Source organism: Papio anubis, chromosome 16 (genome assembly GCF_008728515.1).
Source record: "Papio anubis isolate 15944 chromosome 16, Panubis1.0, whole genome shotgun sequence".
Lineage (NCBI taxonomy): Eukaryota > Metazoa > Chordata > Mammalia > Primates > Cercopithecidae > Papio > Papio anubis.
In genome coordinates, this window is record NC_044991.1 from 63,908,617 (window position 1) to 63,935,479 (window position 26,863).

Below are 26,863 nucleotides of genomic sequence, written 5' to 3' on the forward strand. Positions count from 1 at the left end.
ACATAAAAATGTGGTATATGACTGACATCCAGTCCTCCCTGATAAAAACTGTGATACTGACAGAAAGATCACATCATAGACTTGGCAAACTTTAGGGAGAACACTGTAGCCCACATACATCACCAGTCATGGATGGTAAATTTTCCTTATTGAAACTGAAAGTCAAGACACTTGGATTCTGAGTCAAACTCCACCCTCATACTTTCTTTTTCTTTCTTTTTTTTTTTTTTTGAGACGGAGTCTCACTGAGTCACCCAGACTGGGGTGCAGTGGTGCGATCTTGGCTTACTGCAACCTCCGCCTCCTGGGTTCTAGCAATTCTCCTGCCTCAGCCTCCCAAGTAGCTGGGATTACAGGTGCGTGCCACCACACCTAGCTAATTTTTCCATTTATAGTAGAGACAAGGTTTCACCTTGTTGTCCAGGCTGGTCTCAAACTCCTGACCTCAAGTGATCCACCTGCCTTGGCCTCCCAAAGTGCTGGGATTACCGGTGTGAGCCACTGCGCCCAGACCCACCCTCATACTTTCTGCTTAACATTGCCACATTATTTTTTCCCTTAACATCTCTATCTGTAAAATACAAAAATCTCAAAGATAACTTGATTGAATGTGACTCATGGAAACAAAAGTAGGAAGAAAGAAAAGATGGGGAAACATCAAAAAGATGCTTAAGAAATAGATTTTTTTGGCCTGGCATGGTGGCTCACACCTGTAATCCCAGCACTTTGGGAGGCCGTGGCGGGTGGATCACGAGGTCAGGAGATCAAGACCATCCTGGTCAACATGATGAAACCCTGTCTCTACTAAAAATACAAAAATTAGCTGGGCATGGTGACGTGTGCCTGTAATCCCAGCTACTCAGGAGGCTGAGGCAAGAGAATCGCTTGAACCAGGGAGTCGAAGGTTGCAGTGAGCCGAGATTGCACCACTGCACTCCAGTCTGGGGACAGAGTGAGACACCATCTCAAAAAAAAAAAAAGAAATAGATTGTTTAAAGTATTCCTTTCATTGAAAATCAAGCCACATATGTTTTAAGTTACTATTTAGATGATACGGAAAATGAAATACTATCAGAAGAAGAGGCTTGTCCATATTTTAGTGAAAACAGAGAAGTCTTTACCTTATCATTTAGAAGTGGTTTGATCTCTGTGAGCTGAACATCCTGAAGTTCATCCATGAGGTCAGATGACGAGAGTAGAGGAGTCTCAAGAATAAATTGGTAACTCTGAAACAGAAAAGAAAGAAGTGAAGAAAAAGGCTTAAGCCAGAAGTTGGAAACATAATAGTCACAGTACACCCATTCATTCAAATATGAGACTTACTCTGTGCCATGCCCTGCTCAGGGTGCTAAAGACGCATAGTCACTGCAGACAGACACTAACGTGGTCTGCAGGATTCTTGCCTCCTGGTATTCACACCTTTGCATAATCCCCCCAGTGAGTGTGGGTAGGGCCTGTGGCTTGCTTTTAACCATTAGAATATGGCAAAAGTGATGGAATGTATATGAGTGACTTTACATGATTACATTATATAGTATTTTCACATCTGTCTTGCTGAGGGACACTCTCTCCTGCTAGGTCTGAAGAGGCAAGCTGATGTGCTGTGAGAGGGCCATGTAACAAGGAACTGAGAGCAGCCTCCGGCAGAAAGACAGCAAGAAACTGAAACCTTCAGTTCAACAATCTGCAAGGAACTGAATGCTGCCAACAACAGGAGCCTGGAAGCAGATCCTTCCCCAGCTGAGTGTCAGATAAGAAGCTGCCCGACACCTTGATCGCCATGTTGCAGAGGACCTACACAACCCACACCAGACTCCTGAACCACAGAAATTGTGAGACAATAAATATGTGTTGTTTTAGGCTACTACATTTGTGGTAATATTTTTATGCAGCAACAGATTAATACAATTAATACAATAGTCTTTGCTCTCATGGAGCACACATTTTAATTACTGAAGATGGATAAAGAAACAACATACTCAAAGCTATGCTTGGAACAGACTGAAAGACGGATTAAGCGGGGACAAAAATTGAAGGTTATTACTGCAGGATGAGGCCTTGAATTAGGAATGGCAGTGGGAATGAAGGAGGAGGGAACTAAGGCTAAGCTTACTAATCCTCACTTGGGGAATCACAGCAGTGGATGAAAGGTATGGTAGTCAGCTCCAAGATGGCCTTCAACGAGCCCAGTGATCCCTGACTCCTGATATTCATTCACACATATGTATAATCCCCCACCCAAATAAATCAGGGATGGCTTGTGTAACTAATGGAATATGGAGGAAGCAACAATAGGTGACTTCTGAAGCTACATCATAAAACACATTACAGTTTCTGCTTCAAGACACTATAAACTGCTAGTTCTGGGGGAAGCTAGCCACCGTATCATCAGGACACTCAAACAGCCCTCTAGAGAGGCCCATGTGGAGAGGAAGCAACTTGCCAGTGCCAACCTGCTAGCCATATGCATGATTTACCTTGCAAATGAATCCTCCAGCCCCAGTCAAGAGTTTGGATGGCTACAGTCCCAGGGACATCTCACTGCAACCACATGAGAGACTCTAAGCCAGAACCACCCTAGCAAGCCTGCTCCCAAGTTTCTGACCCACAGAAACCATGAGAGATAATAATTTTGTTTTTAGAGTGATCTATAGCAATAGAGAACTAATACAGAGGGAGAGCAGAATGGGGAGTTCAGAGAGAAGAGGCAAGTTGGAGAGAGATAGGCAGGGTAATGAATTATAGATTCTTCTTCTATCCCACCATGCAAGAAGCCATGGAGATAGGCTGCAAATACTCAATATTGCAGGAAAGTGATTCCCACCTAGACTTCACAGCTTCAGGCATCATCCTTTTCGTCTTGGCCCTAAACCTATCAAGTCAGGAAAAATGTTAATTCAGAGTTGGGGATTTACACTTAATAACCATTTATTGAGTACCCATTGCACTGTGGAAGATACAAAAAGGGTCCCTGCCTCTAAAGAGTAGAGATGACATTGATCTATAAATTGACAAATAAAAAGAAGGGCCATAGGAATTCAAAGGAGAAGCAATTATGTCTGATTGGTGGGAATCAAGAAAGCCTTCCAAAGATATCAGTCTAATATATACGTGTGTGTGTGTGTGTGTGTGTGTGTGTGTGTGTGTGTGTGTATATATATATATATATTTTTTTTTTTTGAGACCTAGTCTTGCTCTGTCGCCCAGGCTGGAGTGCAGTGGCACAGGCACAATCGTGGTTCACTGGAACCTCCACCTCCTGGGCTCAAGCGATTCTCGTGCCTCAGCCTCCTGAGAAGCTGGGATTATGGGCACCTGCTACCATGCCCAGCTAATTTTTGTATTTTTAGTAGAGAGAGGGTTTCACCATATTAGCCAGGCTGGTCTTGAACTCCTGCCCTCAAGTGATCCACCCACCTCAGCCTCCCAAAGTGTTGGGATCACAGGCATGAGCCACTGCGCCCAGCCTAGTGTACTATATTAATCCACTGTTCTGTTTACCTTCTAGAGATAGAATGACATGATTTTGATTTAATTACCTATGGAGAGGGTATGTGTCCCAGGTTACCTTTTAGCTATTATTTGCCAACTCACTGAAATAAATCCTGCTCCCAGCTACGCCTATGTTAGAACAGACTAACAAAAAAGCCCTCTTATCATTTATTCAAGAGACCCAGGGGATGTCTACTGAGAACACTCCTCAGGCTATGAACCCGACATGCTAACTGTGAATATTCTAAAAGTATGAACCACCTAGAGACCACAAGCTTGATGATGTTTGACCTCCCTATAGGACAGTGGTTCTTTTGTCAGATCCCAAGCACCCATATACTTGAATGAGCTACTTAATGCCCAGAAGTTGAATTTTTTTTGTTTATTTTTTATTTTTTATTTTTTTTTTTTTGAGACGGAGTCTCGCTGTGTCGCCCAGGCTGGAGTGCGGTGGCGCAATTCGGCTCACTGCAAGCTCCGCCTCCCGGGTTCACGCCATTCTCCCGCCTCAGCCTCCGAGTAGCTGGGACTACAGGCGCCCGCCACCTCGCCCGGCTAGTTTTTTGTATTTTTTAGTAGAGACGGGGTTTCACCATGTTAGCCAGGATGGTCTCGATCTCCTGACCTCGTGATCCACCCGCCTCGGCCTCCCAAAGTGCTGGGATTACAGGCTTGAGCCACCGCGCCCGGCCTTTTTTTTTGTTTATTTTTATACCAGTCACATTTCAAAAGGGGATGAGGTGGTTTGACTCTTACACAGTGAGTTTCAGCCAGCACCTACATTCTCTCTTTCACAGTCCCCACTTAACTCTCAAAATACTGGCCTAACTGGAATCTACTCCTTGCTTATTTATTAATAACACTATAAACTGTGGCTACTTTTTATTTGAACTTTACTATTTATCAGTTATTTAAAATGGCAACTTACAACCTTTTCCCGGCCGGGCATGGTGGCTCATGCCTGTAATCCCAACACTTTGGGAGGCTGAGGCTCGATCACCTGAGGTCAGGAGTTCGAGACCAGCCTGGTCAATGTGGTGAAACACCATCTCTACTAAAAGTACAAAAATTAGCTGGATGTGGTGGCACAAACCTGTAATTCCAGCTACTCCAGCAGGCTGAGGCATGAGAATCACTTGAACCCAGGAGACAGAGGTTGCAGTGAGCCACGATCTGGCAACTGCACTCCAGCCTAGGCAACAGAACAAGACTCTGTCTCAAAAATTTAAAAACAAAACAAAACAAAACCAGCTTTTTCTCTTTTATAAAAGCAATATGTGCTCACTTTAGAAAATATGGAAATCGGCCGGGCACAGTAGCTCACACCTATAATCCAGCATTTTGGGAGGCCGAGGTAGGTGGATCATTTGAGGTCAGGTGTTCAAGACCAGCCTGGCCAACATGGAGAAACCCCATCTCTACTAAAAATAAAAATATTAGACAAGTGTGGTGGTGCACGCCTGTAATCCCAGCTACACGGGAGGCTGAGGCAGGAGAATCGCTTGATCCTGGGAGGCGGAGGTTGCAGTGAGCCAAGATCACGCAACTGCACTCCAGCCTGGGAGACAGAGTGAGACCCTGTCTCAAAAAACAAAAAAGAAGAAAATACGGAAATCAGCTGGGAACGGTGGCTTACACCTGTAATCCCAGCATACTGGGAGGCCGAGGTGGGAGGATCACCTCAGGTCCAGAGTTCGAGACCAGACTGGACAACATGGTGAAACCCTGTCTCTACTAACAGTACAAAAATTAGCTGGGTGTGGTGGCAGGTGCTGTAATTCCAGCTACTCAGGAGGCTGAGGCAGGAGAATCACTTGAGTCCGGGAGGTAGAGGTTGCAGTGAGCCAAGATCATGCCACTGCATTCCAGCCTGGGTGACAGAACGAGACTCTGTCTCAAAAAAAAAAAAAAAAAAAGAAAAAACAGAAATCACAGAATAATGAACAGATAATTTACTCATAGTCCTTCCATCTAAAGAAAGCCATTTTAGCCTATTTCCACTTGTTCTTTTTTCCCAGTTAAATGGTGATTTCCTGAAATTGTTTTTTCAACTAACCCACTTTATTCCCTACTTTAATTCACTCACTAGAAAGCAATGCACTTCAAGATGGGAATTATTCAAATATGACTCCACATGGGTGGGCCTGTCAAAGGGTCAGAGAAAGGCCTAAGGCGCCCTCAAGTCCAAAGTGACAGGCGTTCACCTAGTGTTCCTTTTTTTTTTTTTTTTTGAGATGGGGTCTTACTCTTTCACCTAGGCTGTAATGCAGTGGCACAATCATGGCTCTCAACCTCCCAGGCTCAAGCAATTCTCCCACCCCAGCCTCTCACGTAGCTGGGACAACGGGCATGTGGCACCATGCCTTGCTAATTAAAAAAAATTTTTTTTTAGAGACAGGGGTTTCACTATGTTGTCCAGACTGGTCTTGAACTCCTAGACTCAAGCAATCCCTCTGCCTTGGCTTCCCAAAGTGCTGGGATTACAGGTGTGAGCCACCACACCCAGCCCTATGTAATTTTTTTAAAGATGAAGAAAAATGCAATTTTTACACCAACAAACGAACGAAGACACAAATTAAATGAGAAGGCTGTCCCTATCAGCTAGGCCCAATGCAGGCTCGGGCAATAATGCTGTGCAGGACAGTAAGCTGCTCCAGGGTGACTCAGGATTTGGCATCACGGCAGTAGACATTCACCTTCCACGTGTTAGGGGATCTAATGCATTCTTCTGGAGACTCCATTTTTGCTCCACTTTCAATGTCTCAAGCCCTTGCCAGTGAGCAGTTGTATAACATATACAAGAAAACTAAGATTCTGGTAGAAAACTCCATCTCCAGATCCCTCAGCTACACAGACAGGTTCCCTCCTGGGGATCTAAGGCCTGCAGTTCCAGCATCTGCACAAATGGTAGGGTTGCCAGATCCCATACTGGTACTAAAAGCTATTAATATTTTCAAAAGGCTAGTAGGGATTTTATAAATTGCAGTAAATAATTTTTGCCTCTTTCCTAGTCATATGAGTAGGAGGGAGGATTGACAAGGAAAAACTAGCCATCTTCAAATTAAGGAAATGAGTCTGATACCAAATGGCTAGAAAGGGAAAGGAGAAAAGGTGGCCATCTACTCTGTCAGGAATTATAATCTCGGCACTTTATGTTTAATCCTCATAACAATCCTCTCTGGTAGATATCTTTCTTTTTTTTTTTTTTTGAGACAAGAGTCTTGCTCTGCTGCCCAGGCTGGAGCGCAGTGGTGCAATCTCAGCTCACTGCAACTTCCGTCTCCCAGGTTCAAGTGATTCTCCTGCCTCAGCCTCCTGAGTAGCTGGGACTATTAGGCACATGCCTCCACGCCCAGCTAATTTTTGTATTTTTCAGTAAAGACAGGGCTTCCCTGTCAGCCAGGCTGGTCTCAAACTCCTGCCCTCAAGTAATCTGCCAGCTTCAGCCTCTCAAAGTGCTGGGATTACAAGTGTGAGCCACCCTGCCTGGCCTAGATATCTTTATTTATTTATTTTTTTCTTTGAGACAGAATTTTACTCATCACATAGGTTAGAGTGCAGTGGCGCAATCTCAGCTCACTGCAACCTCCACCTCTTGGGTTCAAGCGATTCTCCTGTCTCAGCCTCCAAAGTAGCTGGGATTACAGGCGCCCGCCACCAGGACTGGCTAATTTTTATATTTTTAGTAGAGATGGGGTTTCACCATGTTGGCCATGCTGGTCTCGAACTCTTGACCTCAGGTGATCCGCCTGCTTTGGTCTCCCAAAGTGGTGGGATTACAGGTGTGAGCCACCGCACCCAGCCTTTATTTCTTTATAGATGAGAAATTTAGGCTCAGAGAAGTTAAGTAACTATTCTAAAATCCCCACATCTAATAAAGAGCCAGGAGTGGTGGCATGCAACTATAGTCCCACCTACTTGAGAGGCTAATGCAGGAGGACTGCTTGAGCCCAAGAGTTTGAGTCCAGCCTGGGCAACACAGCAAGACCCTGCCTCTAAATAAGTGAATAATAGGGAAAGGATTTTAAAACTTTTGCTTTCCCATTACAGGTTGAGCATCCCAAATTCAAAAATCTGAAATCCAAAATGCTCCAATGGGCTCCTGGAAGAAGTGACAAAGGACAGATGGATGGATAGATGGATGGATGGGTCGATGGATACATGGACACATACATACATAAACAAGCTCCAATGGGTATCTCCCTTGAACATCAAGTCCATGTTCAAAAAGATTGGGGTTTTGGAGCATTTCAGATTTCATATTTTCAGATTTGGGATGCTTAAACAGCAAGTATAATGCAAATATTGCAAAATCAGAAAAAATCCAAAATCTGAAACACTTTTGGTTCAAGGCATTTTTTTTGTTTTTTTTGGGGGGGTTTTTTGAGACACAGTCTCACTCTGTCACCCAGGCTGGAGTGCAGTGGCTTGATCTTGGCTCACTGCAACCTCCGCCTCCTGGGCTCAAGCAATTCTCCTGCCTCCATCTCCCGAGTAGCTGGGACTATAGGCATGTACCACCATGCCCGGCTAATTTTTGTATTTTCAGTAGAGACAAGGTTTCACCATGTTGACCAGGCTGGTCTCAAACTCCTGACCTCAGGTGATCCACTGACCTCAGCCTCCCAAAGTGCTGGGATTATAGGCGTGAGCTACCACACCTAGGCTGTTCAAGGCATTTTGGATAAGGGATACTCAACTCACGTACCATAATGTCTGTGCCAGGCCCCATCTACTGATTGTAGGACCCTGAGCAAGTTTTTTTTTCTCTTTACCCACCCTGTGGCACCTCCTTGAGGTAAGAGAAGCCTAAAGCAATCCTATACATACCAACAATGACTCAGATACCTTAGAAATGAAGCTCTGAGTCATCACACCAGGACAAGAGCCCTCACTATCTCAGTAGTTATAACACTAAGGGCATAGAGGATGTGGAATGAGTAGAGAAAAGACAAATGAAGTTCTAGCTATTACTTGGCAACCAGTTTCAGAGGCAAGGGCTATTTCTTGCTTGTTAGAACAGTGAGCCTCAAAATCTATCACCTGAGAATCTTGTTTAGGATCTCAGATATAATCAGTTTTAAGTGATGAAAATCTAACATGTGCCCTCATCACTGAGGAGAGGTGGAGATAATCTGAGGTGAGGAGATGAACTGAAAGGCTTATTATTAGCAACAATCTTTTTTTCCTTTTGAGACAGAGTTTGGTTCTGTCACCCAGACTAGAGTGCATTGGCATGATCTTGGCTACCTGCAACCTCTGTCTTCCAGGCTCAAGCCACTCTCCCACTTCACCCTTCCAAGCAGCTGGGACCACAGGAACACACGACCACGCCTGGCTAATTTTTGTACGTTTTGTAGTGTCAGGGTTTCACTTTGTTGCTCAGGCTGGTCTCCTGAGCTGAGGCGATCCACCCACCTCAGCCTCCCAAAGTGCTAGGATTACAGGCGTGAGCCACCATGCCCAGCCAATTAGCAACAATCTTCAATAGAGATCAGTGAGGATGGGGTAAAGAAAGACTCCATTGATTTTGTCCTGCCTTATTCCAAAATTTCAGTAAACTAGATGGAACTTTTATTTTTTATTTTTAAATTTGGGGGCCGAGTATGGTGGCTCACATCTGTAATCCCAGCACTTTCGGAGGCCAAGGCGGGCGGATCATCTGAGGTCAGGAGTTTGAGACCAGCCTGGCCAACGTGGTGAAACTGGTGTCTACCAAAAGTACAAAGATTAGCCAGGCATGATGGCGCGTGCCTGTAATCCCAGCTACTCAGGAGGCAGAGGCAGGAGAATCGCTTGAACCTGGGAGGCGGAAGTTGCAGAGAACTGAGATTGTGCCACTGCACTCCAGCTCGGGCGACAGAGCGAGACTCTGTCTCAAAAAAAAAAAAAAAAAAAAAAATTGTTTTTTGTTTTTCTTTTTTTTTGAGATGGAGTCTCACTCTGGTCCCCCAGGCTGGAGTGCAATGGCACGATCTTGGCTCACCGCAACCTCTGCCTCCTGGGTTCAAGCGATTCTCCTGCCTTAGCCTCCTAAGTAGCTGGGATTACAGGCGCCTGCCACCACGCCTGGCTAATTTTTGTATTTGTAGTAGAGATGGGGTTTCACCATGTTGGCCAGGCTGGTCTCGAACTCCTAACCTCAGGCGATCCGCCCGCCTCGGCCTCCCAAAGTGCTGGGATTACAGGCTTGAGCCACCACGCCCGGCCAAAAAATTGGTTTTTTTTGGAGACAGGGTCTTGCTCTGTCACTCAGGCTGGAGTGCAGTGGCACCATCTTACCTCACTGTAACCTTGAACTCCTAGGGTCAAGCAATCCTCCCACCTCAGCCTCCCAAGGAGCTAGGACTACAGACATATACCACTACGCCTGGCTAATTTTTGTTTTTTGGTAGAAACAGGTCTTACTAGGTTGCCCAGGCTGAGATGCGATTGTTTAAAGACTCAACAGGTCTGATCAACTAAAATGTGAATATACTGGAGAAACAAAATAGTTTGCAGAAACCTTGCTGAAAGGTAACAAGGGGCTGTTAGACTCCTGAAATTACAAAATGTCAAAAAAAAAAAAAAAAAGAGAGAGAGAGAGAGTGGGAGCTCTGGGATAAAAAGTTTGTAAAAATAGCACAAGGTTGGCCAGGGCACAGTGGCTCATGCCTATAATCCTAACACTGTGGGAGGCCAAGATGGGAGGATTATTTAAGGCCAGGAGTTCGAGACCAACCTGGCCAATATGGTAAAACTCTGTCACTATTAACCATATAAAAATTAGCCAGGCGTGGTGGTAATTCCAACTACGTGGGAGGCTGAGGCATGAGAATCGCTTAAAACTGGGAGAAGGAGGTTGCAGTGAGCCAAGATCGCACCACTGCACTCCAGTCTGGGCAACAGAGGGAGATGCTGTCTCGACAAAAAAAAAAAAAGTAGAAAATAGAACAAGGTCAGAGAAGAGTTAGATTTTGCCAAAGTTTTCAGTTAGGGAGATAAAAGAATTATGGCACAATGAATGAAAATGAGTGAGCTGAGAAAAAGTAACAGAGAAACTGATTTGTTAAAAAGAAAATCAATTTCAGTCAGGAATCCAAGAGAGACCCAAGGACAACTGGGAGTGAGAATGAGTGAGGTAAGCCTCCAAATGATCACCAAACCAGAGATAAGGAGGTCTGTAGGCCTGGGCTCTTCTGAAGGACAACTCAGTGATGGAAAAGAAAGAACCAGTAAGAGACAAAGAAAAAATATTCAGAGATGCTAAAAGGCAGAAATACAATGTCAAAGAATTCAAAGGAGAAGAGAGATTTACACAAAAGTGGAGGAAAACTGTCAAATGCTGAAGAAAAAAGGAGGAGGATGAAGACTATGAAAGGGCCATTAACTATGGACAATAAAAGTCAGTGGTGTCAAAATCTAGGAAAAATGAAGTTCAGTTCTCCATGCTGAAAAGTCCATGACTATGTAGACCACTTTTTAGAAATATAGAAATTAGGCCAGGTGCAGTGGCTCACATCTGTAATCCCAGCACTCTGGGAGGCCGAGGTGGGTGGATGACGAGGTCAGGAGATTGAGACCATCCTGGCTAACATGGTAAAACCCCGTCTCTACTAAAAATACAAAAAAAATTAGCCGGGTGTGGTGGTGGGTGCCTGTAGTCCCAGCTACTCGGGAGGCTGAGGCAGGAGAATGGCGTGAACCCAGGAGGCGAAGCTTGCAGTGAGCCGAGATCGCACCACTGCGCTCCGGCCTGGGCGACAGAGCGAGACTCCATCTCAAAGAAAAGAAAAGAAAATAGTTGGCACAGTGGATTAAATCTGTAATCCCAGCACTTTGGGAGGACGAAGTGGGAGGATCACTTGAGTCCAGGAATTCAAGACCAGCCTGAGCAACACAGTGAGACCACATCTCTACCAAAAATTAAACAATTAGCAGGGCGTGATGGTACATGCCTGTAGCATCAGCCACTCAGGAGGCTGAGGTGGGAGGATCGCCTGAACCCAGGAGGTTGAGGCTGCAGCGAGCCACAACTGCACTGCTGCAGTCCAGCCTGGACAACAGAGTGAGACCCTGTCTCAAAATAAATAAATAAATAATAGAAATACAGAAACTAACATTTCTGAATTGAAATGCAAGCAAAAATCTCACCAGGAATCCAGGAGAGACACATACTGGGAGGGGCTTTAAAAGATCAACAAGATCAGTGACTTTCAAGTTTTACAGCAAAACTCTGAAATAGAAAACAGAAAACATGTAGAAGCTGTGCTTGAAGTGGTGGTGAGACCACTAGGGCTCTGCAGAACACAGTTTAAAGCCTGATAATACAGAGTGCAATCTTTGTTCACTCAGAAAAAAGACAAGACACGCAGAGACACATGGATTCTTCCAGTAATGGAAAGAGCCTGTAAGCACATCAGATGTGGATTCTAAACCTAGATGGGCACCTACATAGCTCAATGGCGCTAAGCAAAGTATTTTCCCTTTCTGGGCCTCAGTTACCCCAACTGTCAAGGGAAGAGATTGGGCAGGATGACCTTTTTGAGTCCCTGACAGGGTTGGCATTCTGTGATCCTGAAGCTCCCTGTAAAACTAGTACTTCACATTATGAGCCTTACTACATCCTAAGCATTTCCCCAGGTATTAGCCTAGTGAGGGTCAACCCAAGAGTTTGAGACCAGCCCGGGAAACATGGCAAGACCCTGTCTCTATAAAAAATACAAAAATTAGCCGGGTGTGATGACGTGTGCCTGTAGTCCCAGCTAGTCAGGAGGCTGAGGTGGGAAGACTGCTTGAGCCCAAAAGGTGAAGGCTGCCGTGAGCTGAGATTGAACCACTGCACTCCAGCCTGGGTGACAGAACATGACTCTGTCACACACACACACACAAAAATATATATATACACACACACACACATATATATATATAAAAAATAGATTTCTTTGTTAGTTTAATAAACACAACAAGAACAATAAGAAAGTTACTGGCTTTTGAAACTGCAAGTTGTCTTGTTTTATAGCTTTTTCCCATGACCATGTTTGGCCTATGTCAGGCCTTGCCAGGATGTGCTGACACCAGGCCACTAGCTAGTATTCTAGGGGCAGAGTCGATCACTTTTGATTTTGGCAAGATTGCAGACAGATAACCAAAACAGAATGAAGGCAACAAACAAAGGAGGCACACTGGAGAGAATAACCTGGAAGGGGTCAGCTGGAGTTGATGCTGAAGCAGTTATGGTTAGAAAGCCACAGGAAGTGGCCAGGGGACTAGCTGGGAAGGTAGTCAGCAGAGCTCCTAAGCAAACAGATTCACATCCTCTCTCTTTATACCTTTGAACAGTGGATATATGAGTAATCATTACAGCACTTTCCAATTTACAGAGCACCTTCACATTTAACATCTCACTGGAATATCATGATGGTACCATGAGCTAAAACACTGAGGCACTCGCATCATGGCTATTACAGACATGAAGAAACTAAGGCTTAAAGAGGTGACATGGCCAGGCGCAGTGGCTCATGCCTGTAATCCCAGCACTTTGGGAGGCCAAGGTGGGCGGATCACCTTTGCAGTGGGTCGAGATCGTGCCATTGTACTCCAGCCGGGGTGACAGAGCGAGACTCTGTCTAAAAGAAAAAAAAAGAAGAGGTGACATGGATTGACCAAAATACCACAACTAATAAATGGCACAGCTGGAATTGAAACCCAGGTATTCTTATCCCAAATGCTCACTTTATGCCCTAAATCACACTTTCTCCCAGGTCATCACAGATGAAAAGACAGAGAGTGAAAAGAAGAGAAATTCAGAATTGAGAAGACTGCCTCACCACACCCACTCCACACTGAACATGTCTTTATCTCTGCTTAAGCAGTTAGGATTAGGCCACAGGCTCTAGGATTAAGCCCTGATATGTAGTGAATAACAAGAAAGCACAGATGGAGGACTGGAATTAGTCTTCACCCATTAATTCAATTAAGTAGGGGAGATAAGGTCTATAAACAAATTGTTACAGTTCAAGGCAGTATACATACAAGCTTACGAACTGGACAAACTCAAAGGCAATTTCTCAACCTTGGCACAACTGACATTTTAGGCCAGATAATTCTTTGTTGTGGGAGGTCTGTCCTGTGCACTGTAGAATGTGTAGCAGCATCCCTGGCCTACAATACTAGATGACAGTGGCACACTCTCCCAACAGCTGTGACAACCAAAAATGTCTCCAGATAATGCCAATGTCCTCTTTGGGGCAAAATCACTCCCAATTGAGAACCACTGCTCTAAGGGTTACAGAGGTTTACGGCATAATTGAGGCAATGCAGCTTGTGGGTGCTGGGAAGAAGTTTCATGGAGGAGGTAATATCTGAACTGCACCTTGAGAAACAGAGAAAATTTCTGTAGATGAGAATAAGAATAAAAGAAGAAATTCCAGAAAGGGAGGACAACTTAAAGGCAAGGAGATGAGAAGGCACAAGGTCTGCTGGAAATAGGAAATAAGGATAAAAATGACAGCTGGAGGCTGGTCATGGATAGCTATCCATCAACTAATATTTACAAGATATACATACATAATGAAATAGCCAACAATACACCATATCACACGTTTAACAGTATACAAGTCACCCCAGTGGCACATATTGAGCCTCTCCAATCTGAAAATCCAAAATCCAAAATGCTTCAAAATCTAAACCTTTTTGAGCACTGACATGATCCTCAAACTAAATGCTCATTGGAGCACTCGGATTTCAGATTTTCAGATTAGGGATGCTCGACTGGTAAGTATAATTCAAATATTCCAAAATTGGAAAAAATCCAAAACCTGAAACACTTCTGGTCCCAAGCATTTTGGATAAAGGATACTCAATCTATATTTACATGTGTCCCACTTTCTGAAGAATTGAATGTTGCTTGAGTTATCATGTTTACATTGCAGTTAGTGTTTGGAACATACACTCAGAGCTAATGAAGCTCAAAACCTATGCAGAGGCAGGAGAAATAACTAGGGACTAGGATTGTCAGGAGTTTCCCAAGGGAGGGGAGAATGATGGGCCCTGAAGGGATATGTTTTGAAAAGGGGAAGGGAAAAGAGACATTACAGGTGAGGACATCAGGTTTGGGAAAGAATTAAAGACAATACATTCAGGCAGGGCACCTGTAATTCCAGCACTTTGGGAGGCTAAGGCGGGAGGATCACTTGAGGTCAGAAGTTCAAGATCAGCCTGGCCAACATGGTGATACAACATGGTGAAAAATTATCACCAAAATTAATACAAATTTTGTAATAATACAAAAATTAGCTGAGCATGATGGTGCATGCCTTAATCCCAGCTCGGAATGTTGAGGCTTGAACCCAGAGGGTTGAGGTTGCAGTGAGCCAAGATCGCGCCATTGCACTCCAGCCTGGGCAGCAGAGCCAGGCTCTGTCTCAAAAAAAAAAAAAAAAAAAAAGGACAATACATTCAGGAGACACCAAGAACAATGTAGCTGGGAAAGAAGACAAGCTGCAGAAGTAGGCTGGGTCAGAACGCAGAGCACCTGAGCTGGACTTTACCACACAGACAACCCCTGAAGGTTTCTGAGGAGCATAATGACACAGAAGCTTAACTTTTTTTTTTTTAAAACTTGGTCACGTTATGCACATAGTTATCTTAGCTACACTTAAACCTGGGAAGCAGAGAAGATTATCAACGACTCAGCCTCAACCTTAAAGATCCAATTTAATTGGGCTAATGTAGGGCCTGAGTATTGTTTTTAAAGCTTCACAGGTAATTCTTACATGCAGCCAGGGCTAAGAACCACTGGTTTACAGTAATGCCCTCATTCTCCAGTAATGCCCTCATTCTCCAGTGAGAAAAGAGGCCCAGAAAATTGAAGTGATTTCTGAATTCACGCAGCCAGCTAGGTGTGGAGCTGGAACTAGCATGTGGATTCCTAGCTCAGCTCTGAAAGAGATCCCAGAGTACTGGGCTAAATTCCATACTTCAGTCTAGAAGATGCACAATTATCTGAAGACTTGGCTCTTAAGTTTCCTCAGGGTTAAAGCCTGAATTAATCTAATCATAAAACTATTGACTTAAACATCCCCTCAAGTGTCTACGGTAACGGTAACGGATGTTGGTTCTATTGCTGTCTCCTGGGGGCCCTTAGGAAAGCAAAGGATCTCAGGGGACTCCCCCAGGAAGCCAGATAAACAAGCCAAACCACCCAGCTCCATGGAACACTTTTAAAAATACAGTTCACTGAGATTTTTCACTGCATAAAGGAAAGTCTGGGTACCTCTTCGCCAGAAGAAATACTCTCAGAGACACTATCCCCCCGATCTCCATAAGCTAAGGGGTGGGAAGGATCAAAGACAGCTACTTAAGTAGCCCATATGCTCACAGATCCTCACTGTAACAGGAAGTACCCCTGCTCATCCTCAGGCCTAGATAAGAGCCATTCACGCCCCTCATAGTTTCCTGAAAGGAAAAGGGCAGCAATCCCTGCAATAGGCCCACCTTCCTGTTGTGTCACTCCTGGGTTCTGGCAGAAGGTGGTAAATGAGAGGTTTGTAGAGACTGCCAAGCTGGGAATCTGAGTCTGTCCTATATATTAATTCTATCCATCTCAGGGTACTGGTATAAATAACTGCTAGAACAAAGCAAGATCCGTCTAGAAGCCTTCTGGTTAATCCCAGACACCCATCGGCCAGCAGAAGTTTTAACACAGGAGTCATACTAAGGTAACTCTAAAAGCAGAAGCACAACCCCCTGCCTTCCACTCCTGAAGAAGGCCACTCAGGACACAAGGAAAGCTACCACCAGCAAAGCCCTTGGGCGTGCTCTTAGATGGCTCCAGGTTCCTGCCAGCTGTAAGGCGGAATCCCTGAAAACAATTTGTACTTTAAGGCGGCCTGAGTGAGGTAAAGGACAAACAAGAGCCCTAAAATGCAGTATATAATACTCATACTAGCCAAATTTATTGAGCGCTTACATTATGCCAGGTACCGTGATAAGCACTTTATCGACTCATGATTTCATTTTGCTTCCCAACATATTTAGCTAGGTACTGTAATCCACCCCATTTTACAGATGAAATTTGTTGTAATTTGCCAAAGGTCACACAGCTAGCAAGCAGCAGAGCAAGGATATGAACCTGAGCAATCTGTATCCTGACCTCTATAACCAATTTTCCCCACTTGATGCCATCTGATCATTAATCCTTCTAATGCATACTCTCAGGTTAGGTTACTGGAGCTTACCAGGATGTTACTATAAAATAATTCTGAAAATTGGCTGGGCGCAGTGGTTCACGCCTGTAACACCAGCACTTTGAGAGGCTGAGGTGGGCGGAGTTTGAGACCAGCCTGGCCAACATGGCGAAACCCCGTCTCCACTAAAAATACAAAAAATTAGCTGGGCGTGGTGGCGGTCACCTGTAGTCTCAGCTACTCAGGAGGCTGAGGCATGAGAATTGCTTGAACCTAGTGGGTGGAGGTTGCAGTGAGCTGAGACTGTGCCACTGCACTCCAGCCTGGTGACAGAGCAAGACTCTGTCTCAAAAAAAAAAAAAAAAAAAAATTCTGAACGTTGAAAAGCCCCATACAAAATTTAGGTACTGTTATTATCATTACTACTTTAATATGAGACTTGTACCTATCTGGGGGTATTGGAAATGCAATACACCCTGTGGACTAATCATCCAAAGTTATATTTTAGTGAACACCCTGGTTAAAACCATCTGAACAAAATGACTTAAAAGCAACACTTTCTCCCAGCACTTTGGGAGGTTGAGGCAGGAGTTCGAGACCAGCCTGGCCAACATGGCGAAACCCCGTCTCTACTAAAAATACAAAAAGTAGCCAGGCGTGGTGCTGCATGTCTGTAATCCCAGCTACTTGGGAGCCTGAGGCAGGCAAATCACTTGAACCCAGGAGGCGGAGGTTGCAGTGAGCCAAGATCGTGCCATTGCACACCAGCCTGGGCAACAAAAGCGAAACTCTGTCTCAAAAAAAACAAAAAAAATAAAACCAACAACAACAACAAAAAAATATATATATGTATATATATTTGTAGAAGCACCATCATGCAAAACAGTAGAAATCTCAACACATTCACACCTGGTTCTAGTTACCCAGTAGTATTACTTGTGTGCAATTAAACAGATGTGATCAAAAACTCTGTTTTAAGGTGTTTATTGTAGTGGAGTAATGTGTTTGCAGTAATAAGTCATACTTTTCCACTGAAAGGGAGGGCTTCGGAATCCCCGAGACTAGCTAAAGTTAAGTTGTTGGAAATATTCCTTAATTGAAAATTTTACCTTTGTGTTTTGTTGCTCTGTTTCCTGAAAATAACTTGGGGATGCTCCTGGTTTGTCCATCTACTGCTTTGATTCCTTGGATCCCACCCATTTTTTCGCTTTAAGAAAAAACAAATAATTGTTCCAGAAGTCTCCGTATTTTGCAGCTGCCTTTTTGTAAGAAGCACCTTCCCTGACCCCCCCCAATATATAAATATATATATATGGAAGCACTGTAAGGATAAAACTGTCATTTTAAATAACCATATTTGTTTTGAAAGTACACATTTCTGGAAAGATTACCACATGATGATTACAAATTAAAGGAAAAGCAGACATGATTTCTAACCTTTTTTGAGCAGGAGTCTCACTATGCTGCCCAGGCTGGTCTCAAACTTCTGGGCTCCAGTGATCTTCTCACCTCAGCCTGTAAGTAGCTGGGACTACAGAGACTGGCCTGATTTCTGATCTTAAATTATTACTAGAAATGGGAAGGCCAGGCATGGTGGTTCACACCTGTAATCCCAGCACTGTGGGAGGCCGAGGTGGGCAGATCACAAGGTCAAGAGATCAAGACCATCCTGGCCAACGCAGTGAAACCCCGTCTCTACTAAAAGTACAAAGATTAGCTGGGCGTGGTGGTGTGCGCCTGTAGTCCCAGCTATTTGGGAGGCTGAGGCAGAAGAATAGCTTGAGCCTGGGAAGCAGAGGTTGCAGTGAGCCAAGATCATGCCAGTGCACCTCCAGCCTGGCAACTGAGCGATACTTCATCTCAAAAAAAAAAAAAAAAAAGGAAATGGGAAGCAATTTCATGTTATCTTTATGAGCTACATATAATTTTTCTTACTCTGATTTATTGGGTTTATGATTTTCTTAGGCCATCACACTAGCGGTACCCCCAAAATGACAGCTATTGCCCTAAAACTAAAAACAGTAGCATCTTTTGAAAAAACACTGCAGGCCAGGCATGGTGGCTCACACCTGTAATCCCAGCACTTTGGGAGGCCAAGGCGGGTGGATCATGAGGTAAAGAGATTGAGACCACGGTGAAACCCCATCTCTACTAAAAATACAAAAACTTAGCCAGGCGTGGTGGCGGACACCTGTAGTCCCAGCTACTCAGGAGGCTAAGGCAGGAGAATGGCGTGAACTAGGGAGGCGGAGCTTGCAGTGAGCTGAGATTGCACCACTGCACTCCAGCCTTGGTGACAGAGCGAGAATCTATCTAAAAAAAAAACAAAAAAACAAAAAACACTGCAAGACTTACAATAGAAAAACGTAATAAGTAATAAAATTAAGTATAAAGATTGGCTATATCCAGAATTTTACTTGATCAATTGAAAACCCCAGACTGTAGACCATGGGTACTTTTAGGTAATAAGGGGATTATTGTCAAATGCTATAGCTAAAGCCTGGTGGAAACCACCATTGTACTTAGAAAATTAATCTTCATTTACTATATTAAATCTCTAGGGAAGATAAAAAGTGGCACCTTCACACAAAAAGACTCCATATAACACATTGTTTCCAAATCCAGGGAGGACATCAGCTCCCTATCAATAACATTAATTAATGTTTGCCATTGTAATTAGTGTTTATACAGAATTAAATTCAGAAGGCAAAGAAGCTGGATTCCTCCAAAGTGCACCCTATTGGGCCAACAACAATTTTTTTTTTTTTTTTTTTTTAAGACGGAGTCTCACTCTGTCACCCAAGCTGGAGTGTAATGGTGTGATCTTGGCTCACCACAACCTCTGCCTCCCAGGTTCAAGCGATTCTCCTGCCTCAGCCTCCTGAGTAGCTGGGACTACAGACGCGTGCCACCATACCCAGCTAATTTTTGTATTTTTAGTAGAGACATTTTGCCATGTTGGCCAGGCTGGTCTTGAACTCCTGACCTCCTGATCCACTTGCCTCAGCCTCCCAAAGTGCTGGAATTACAGGCATGAGCCACCACACCTGGGCAACAAATTTTTGTTTATGACTGATAAAATGTCAAATTCTGTCAGTTACTATGAGACATATCACAGAACTTTGAGTGGACTACTAGCCCTTTCACTGAAGAGATAAAATCAAAAGACATAATACTACCCACTTTTGTATAACATTTAAAACATCCTTCATATATCAGTTAATTTCACATGAATGAGAGAACAATTAATTGTAGGTAAATATTATACATTAGTTTTATAGAATTAGCACTGTGATTTTTAAAAATTCATTTACCAAAGAAAGCTCTGAAACCTGGTAAACATCCATAATCAAGCTAGCTAAGTTTTTGTGTGCTATTTTCAAGCGCTATTAAAAAAGAAATGTGGGGGGGGGGGGATCTTTTAGAAGAAACAATTTGACATCCAGTTCTGCAGTAAACCCAAAATGTTATCAATCTTTGTACTTGAAAGTACTTTTTGATGCACCCCTTCCTTTCACCATTCCTATCCAGGCTTGCCTGTTTTCTTCCAGAATCTCCCATTTGGCCTTTTTTTCTTTCCTTCTGTCTTCAATTCTTACCTGGATTTGCTCATTCATTCATCATTTACTAAGTGCCTATTATCAGCCAAGCACAGAGCTAGACCCTGGTCCCTGCTCCTAGGAAGCTCACATGATACTAACTAAAGCTGTTATCTGCCCATCTCAATCACCATCACCAGCCTGCAAGCTTTAGCAAAGGCTTTGCATTTCCAGAAGCTAGCAGCATCTGGCACATAGCAGACACTCTAAAAATGTTTGTTGGATGACACCAGATTACTTTAGCAAGGTCTTTTTTTAATCCATAAATATTTTACTATATATCTTCAAAAAAGATTCTTATTTTTCTTTCATTTTTAAAACACAAAAGCTTTATGTGCACAATACAAAAATAATACAGAAAGGTAAAAAAGTAAATTCCCCAAGTCTCTAAATCCCACTCCCAGAAGTGAGGACCATTAGAGCTTGGTATGTATCTTTCCAGAACTCTCCCATGTCAGTATACCCTCACATCTGACACACATGCACTTTTTTGGAACAAGTTATTTGACAGTTTCTGATTCTAGCTTCTCAACCTTCTAATCAAGTGGTTCTCAAAGTGTGATCCTTAGACTAGCAGCATCAGCATCATCTGGGAACTTGTTAGAACTGCAAATTCTCGGGTTCCACTCCAGAGCTAATGAATCAGAAACTCTGAAGGTCAAGCCCAGGAATATGGGTTTTTTTTTGTTTTTTTTTTTTTTGTTTTTTTTTTTTGAGACGGAGTCTTGCTCTGTCGCCCAGGCTGGAGTGCAGTGGCCGGATCTCAGCTCACTGCAAGCTCCGCCTCCCGGGTTCCCGCCATTCTCCTGCCTCAGGCTCCCGAGTAGCCGGGACTACAGGCGCCCGCCACCTCGCCCGGCTAGTTTTTTTTTGTATTTTTTAGTAGAGACGGGGTTTCACCATGTTAGCCAGGATGGTCTCGATCTCCTGACCTCGTGATCCACCTGTCTTGGCCTCCCAAAGTGCTGGGATTACAGGCTTGAGCCACCGCGCCCGGCCGAATATGGGTTTTAATAAGCTCTCCAGGTGATGCTGGTGCACATTAAAGGCTGAGAACCACTGCTCTAAGCCAGTCAAGCCAATTTTTTTACTGTCCGTTAAACATGGTAGGCACTGCTATCTGGTCTGTTTTATCAGCCCCTGATTCAAAATGTTTTGCTGTCCTTTTGATTAATGCTGACCCTATCCACCTGTCAAAGCCCAGAAAGTCAAAACCCGAAGTGCTCTCACCACCACATCTCATACTGATCCTTCTTGCCCCGCTTTCCCCAGCTCCCATGATATAACTAGTCCCTCTACCATACAATTTAACAATTACATATATGCTGACTTCAACATTAGAGAACAGTGCTTTACTCTTCCCCAACAGACCATAACTTCCTTGAAGACATGGATCATGTTTCTGTATGTCTTCTCCTACCCCTGTTCTAAGCACATAAATGGAATCTTAATAGAGTTGCTTTTTTTTTTTTTTTTTTTTGAGACAGAGTCTGGCTCTGTTGTTGGCATGAGCTGGAGTGCAGTGGCGGATCTCAGCTCACTGCAAGCTCAGCCTCCCAGCTTCGCCATTCTCCTGCCTCCCAGCCTCCGGTGGCTGGGACTACAGATCACACCACCTGCAGCCGGCCTAGTTTTTTGTATTTTAGTAGAGGCGGGGTTTCACCGTATTAGCCAGGATGGTCACGTCTGACCTCGTGATCAGCCCGTCTGCGGCCTCCCAAAAGTGCTGGGATTACAGGCTTGGGCAGTGCCGGCCTGGTTAATGTCTTTAGGATGAATTCACTGAGAAAAATACTGATAAACCTTTAGTGGCTAAAAAGTCTGGAATTTCAAGTCGTAGCCCCAGTTCTGTGACCGTGGACAAGTTCAATTCTCAGGATGATGCCCCCCGCCACCTTTCTTTCTTAACAGCGGCTTGAAAATAGCACACAAAAACTTAGTTAGGTTGATTATGGATATTTACCAGGTTTCAGGGCTTTCTTTGGTAAATTAATTTTTTTAAATCACAGTGCTAAGTGAGAAGGTCACTTAATGGGCCGGGCGCGGTGGCTCAAGCCTGTAATCCCTGCACTTTGAGAGGCGAGGCGAAAGGCGGATCGAGGAGTCAGGAGGTCGAGACCATCCTGGCTAACATGGTGACCCGTCTCTACTAAAAATACAAAAACTAGCGGGCCTTGGCAGTGGTGGGGCCTGTAGTCGGCTACTCGGGAGGCTGAGGCAGAAGAGGGCCCGCTTGAACCCGGGGAGGGCTTGCAGTGAGCGAGATCTGTGCCACTGCACTCGGCCTGGAAGCTGACAGAAGACTCTGTCTCAAAAAAAAAAAAAAAAAAAAAAAGGCAGGCTGGCGGTGGCTCAAGCCACAAATCCCAGCACTTTGGGAGGCGAGGCGGGTGAAATCACGAGGTCAGGAGATGAGACTATCCTGGCTAACATGGTGAAACCCGTCTCTACTAGAAAATACAAAACTGTGAGCGTGGTGGCGCCTGTAGTCTCAGTACTTGGGAGGCTGGCGGAGAATGGCGTGAGCCGGGAGAAGTGAGGCTTTGATGAGCGAGATCAGGCCACTCCAGCCTGGGAGCACAGCGAGACTCACGTCTCAAAAAAAAAAAAAAAAAGAAAGGTCCCTTGAGCTCAATGCTCCTTTTCAGCCTGAATAACATACAATTTTATGAAACACCCCATGTAGGAATATCTTATTCCATTATAGTCTAATATTGCTTTGTTTGTAACATTAATATGAGAATGTTTAGACTTGATTTTAGTACAGTTAGATACAATGTTTCCCAATTAGGTAGTAGCTCTCTCAACAAGACCCTGTTTGATTCAACTGCGAATCTTCCACCATATCAGGCGCCACACATCCATGCCTTACTCATAGTTAATATATTTATAGAAAATTATTTGGAAAAACTTTTAGAAGCTTCATTTAAATAGAGAATCTATGCACATATCTGCTGCCTCCCAAAGGACTCTTTTGAATATTTGTTATTATAAATTCCATGTAATGATATACAGTAAAAATTGTGATTACTTTGATACAACCAGGGGCAATCAGCCACAGAAGGTAAAAGAATGTAAAAATGGATCTCTCTTTAAGCAAATTCAAAATATATAAGAATTATGATTTTAAAATAGAAAAAAAAAAATGGATCTCTCAAGCATTTAGGGACAGACTAAAGGAGTATAAGCCTCAGGCTATCCTACTGCAACATGCAAATGAAAACTGACCTGTACATCGAAACAGCATATACCAACTCCACTGTTGAGGATAAACAGGCATTTTTCCCTGCTCAAAAGTAACAATTTAGAATAAAACAAAAGCAGCCGGGCTCGGTGGCTCATGCCTCTAATCCCACCACTTTGGGAGGCGGAGGCAGGTGGATCACCTGAGGTCAGGAATTCCAAGACCAGCTTGGTCAACATGGTGAAAATCCATCTCTATTAAAAATGCAAAAATAGCTAGGCATGGTGGTGACCTGTAATAATTCCAGCACCCAGGAGAGAACTGAGGCAGGAAAGTGCTTGAACCTGGGAGGGAGGAGTTTACAGTGAGGAGGCCAAGATGCGCCGTGCATAAGCCTAGGCAACAAGAGCAAACTCTGTCTCAAAAAAAAAAATAATAATAATAATAATAACAACAAAACAAAAGCAGCTTCGGCGGGTCTGGTGGCTCCGCGCCTGTAATCCCAGCACTATGGGAGGCGAGGTGGGTGAATCAAGGTCAGGAGTCGGCTTACCATCCTGGCTAACACAGGTAGAACCCGTCTCTACTAAAAAAACACAAAAAATTAGCGAGTGGTGGCCGGGCGCCCGTAGTCCCTGTGGCTGCAGCGGGAGGCTGAGGCAGGAGGAATAGAAGTGAACCTGGGGCTGGAATTTGCAGGTAGGCGAGGGTCGGCCCTGCCAGCCTGGGTGACAGGCGAGACTCCGTCTCAACAGAGCACAAACAAACAAGAGAAAAACCAAAAGCAGCTCAGCTACTTGAGTGCACGTTGGTAGCATAAACAGGCTTTTTTTTTTTTTTTTTTTTTTTGAGGGCAGACCTCCTCTGCAGCCCAGGCTGAATGCATGTGATCTCCCTCACGATTCACGCCATTCCTCAACCTCAGGCCTTTAGGACTGCAGAGTGCCCTGCCATGCCCGGCTAATTCCCTACTGTATTTTAGTAGAGGCGAGGTTCACAATGTCAGGATGGTGCCAAGTCCCTCACAGCCCCTCATGTCACTCCTTTCGGCCTCCCAGTGCACTAGGATGAGCGTGAACCACCGCGCCCTTTCCAGAAACAGGCTTTTTGATGCAAGGCTCTTATCTGCAAGTTTTCAAAAACGACAGGGTGGATGGAGGCCTTTGAGTGGTAAATGGTGATGACAAGTTGAATCTAAAGGAAGGGACAAGCAAAGAGAAACTGAAGGGCAGGAAGGAGGAACAGAAGGGCAGAACACCACCCTTTGAGTAATGAAAAGGGGCAGTGGAAATTCACTGAGTCCTTACCAAGGATCTACTGTGAGCCAGGCATCTGGAGCTGCAAAGATGGACCATGCCCTCAAGGGGCTAGAAGTCCGCAGGGTAAGACTGAGGCTAAGACCCTGTTTTGTGAAAGTGTAATTCTAACTGGGAAAATCAAGCAGGGAAGGCTTCACAGAGAAGGTGGTGATTTAGTTGAGCCTTTGAAATGTGGAGGAGGATTTGCTAAGGGAGAAAAACGACAGTTTGAGCTAGTTATTTTGGGGGAAGAAACATTCACATATTTTTATAGCTGTTCATTTGGAACTTTAAATCATGGGAGACTTCTTAAATTCAGCACCACTCTATCAATGTTCTCTTTCTCTTCTTACTTTATCTTAAATACTGAAATATTCAAGCCTAACCTTAGGGCAGAACCAGAAAGCCCCGGAATGAGGTGAGTGCTAGCCAAATCTGCTCTGTCACCTCCAAATCCAGCCTGCCCAGCTACCCCAGTCAGCCCAGTCCTGCTGTCTGGGCAGCCGAGAAAGGACGGCTAATAATATCCCCTGAGGGCCAGGGTAAGGGAGGGGGGCGCGGGGCGGGGGGGGGGGGGGGGGGGGGGGGGGCTGGGGGCCCGGGGGGGGGGGGCACTCTTGTTCTGTCAGTAAGCCACCAAAGGAGAGCTTCCCTGCCTCCTAAACCATGGGGCTCCTACCTGTGATAGGGAGGCCAGCTCTGCAGGAAAAAAAAAAAAAAAAAAAAAAAAGGGCTTCATGACAAGGAAGGGGGCAGCATTTGGATTGGGACATGCAGAGGTGGTTATGCGAGGTTATCTTAATAAAATGCTTAGCAAGATCTCTGGCACACAGCAAGCGTTGGAAGAACGTTAGCTCTTATATTAATAACACTATTACTATTACAATAACACCTCAATTGTACTCCGACAACAAGAAAATCTTCTTTGTGCAGCCTACTTTTATGACGTTCGAGAGTAACTTCAGAGATGACAAGTGATTTCAAAATTTTTTCAAAGGTACGAGATCAAATTCCAACCGCACTGGCCTGAGAGCCCGAGACCCTGAGTTGAGAGCTGACCCTGCCACTTGTCAGCTGCGTGACCTTAGGCATGGCACTTCACCTTTCCGTGCCTCAGTTTCCTCGGGTGTTAAGTGGGGCTAAGAAGCCTCTCCCCGGTATGGCAGTAGTAGGGTCCCGTTAGAGGATGCCCTCTGCTGCTTTGGGGCCGGACGGGTGCAACGGCTGCTCACGGTCCCTCTTCCAAGCATCTGGGCTCTTGGAGCGGGCGAGGTAGATGGATGAACAACCCCAAGGCCCACCGAGCTCTGCTGCCTGCAGAGCCGGAGCGAGAGAAGGGTTCGCGCCTGCGGGGGGCGTCCCTGTGACCTAGGGCGTTGAGCCCGGAGAGAAGCTCTCTTGCTGCCCGCACGCTGTCGCCGGCGGGCTGGGCTCGGGGAGCCGCCGAAGAAAGCCGGGCTGACCTGGGTCCGGCGGGCGGGGCGGGGCAGAGGGCCCCGGGGGTAAGGGGGAGGCAGGCAGCACGGGCCCCCAGGGCCTCGCTGTGCCACGGAGATGATACCGGGAAGGAGCAGGGCAAAGGAACGACGCCCCCGCATGCGGCGCCGCGCGCCCCCCGCGGGCCGGGCGGAGGCGCTCACTCACCTGAGGCGCGGGCACCCGCCGTGAGTGCAGCAGCAGCGGCGGCGGCGGCGGCGGCGGCGGCGGCGGCGGCGGCGAGGGGGCGGGGGAGGTGCTCCGGACGCGCAGGCGCGCCGAGGACGCCAGGGCCGCTCATGCGTGCTGTGCCCGTCCACCTCGGGAACTACCGAGAAGATGGTGGCTGAGCCGGGAGAGGCCGGCGGCGCCATCTTTGATGTAGTTTTTCTTGCTGCGGAGTTTCCTCAGGGTAGAATCTCAGATTTTGGAGGCGCTGGGCGGGAGGGCCGTTGACCGCTGCATCTGGAGCGCTTCCCTCCGTTCTCTGAGTCGCATCCTTATGAAATCCCTAAAAGCTCTTGCAGGGTATGGCATTCTCCTTTTAAGGTGCCCTAGAGCCATACCCAAGGTCACAGGGCGCCTAGCACAGTGCTGGGCACGTGGAAAGAACTTAGTAAATTTTTGGTGAATGAACATAGTAAT

The 26,863-nt window shown here is 45.2% G+C and overlaps 1 protein-coding gene across 8 annotated transcripts in view; it reads right to left on the reverse strand.

The window, feature by feature from the left end:
* NDRG3 (NDRG family member 3) overlaps positions 1-26,470 on the reverse strand; it is a 92,498-nt gene extending 66,028 nt beyond the window's left edge. For 2 of the 8 annotated variants that reach the window (XM_031656744.1, XM_031656742.1), the window contains exons 1-2: positions 26,387-26,470; positions 1,122-1,226 (exon numbers count right to left, since the gene is read on the reverse strand). In XM_031656744.1, the coding sequence (XP_031512604.1) occupies positions 1,122-1,178 (57 nt within the window). In that variant the 5' untranslated portion in view covers positions 1,179-1,226; positions 26,387-26,470. Of the gene's footprint in view, positions 1-1,121; positions 1,227-17,770; positions 17,859-26,386 lie in introns of those variants that run through there. The other 6 variants (XM_031656743.1, XM_031656740.1, XM_031656736.1 and 3 more) reach the window with 5 other exon arrangements.
* Between the last annotated feature and the right edge of the window lie 393 nt (positions 26,471-26,863).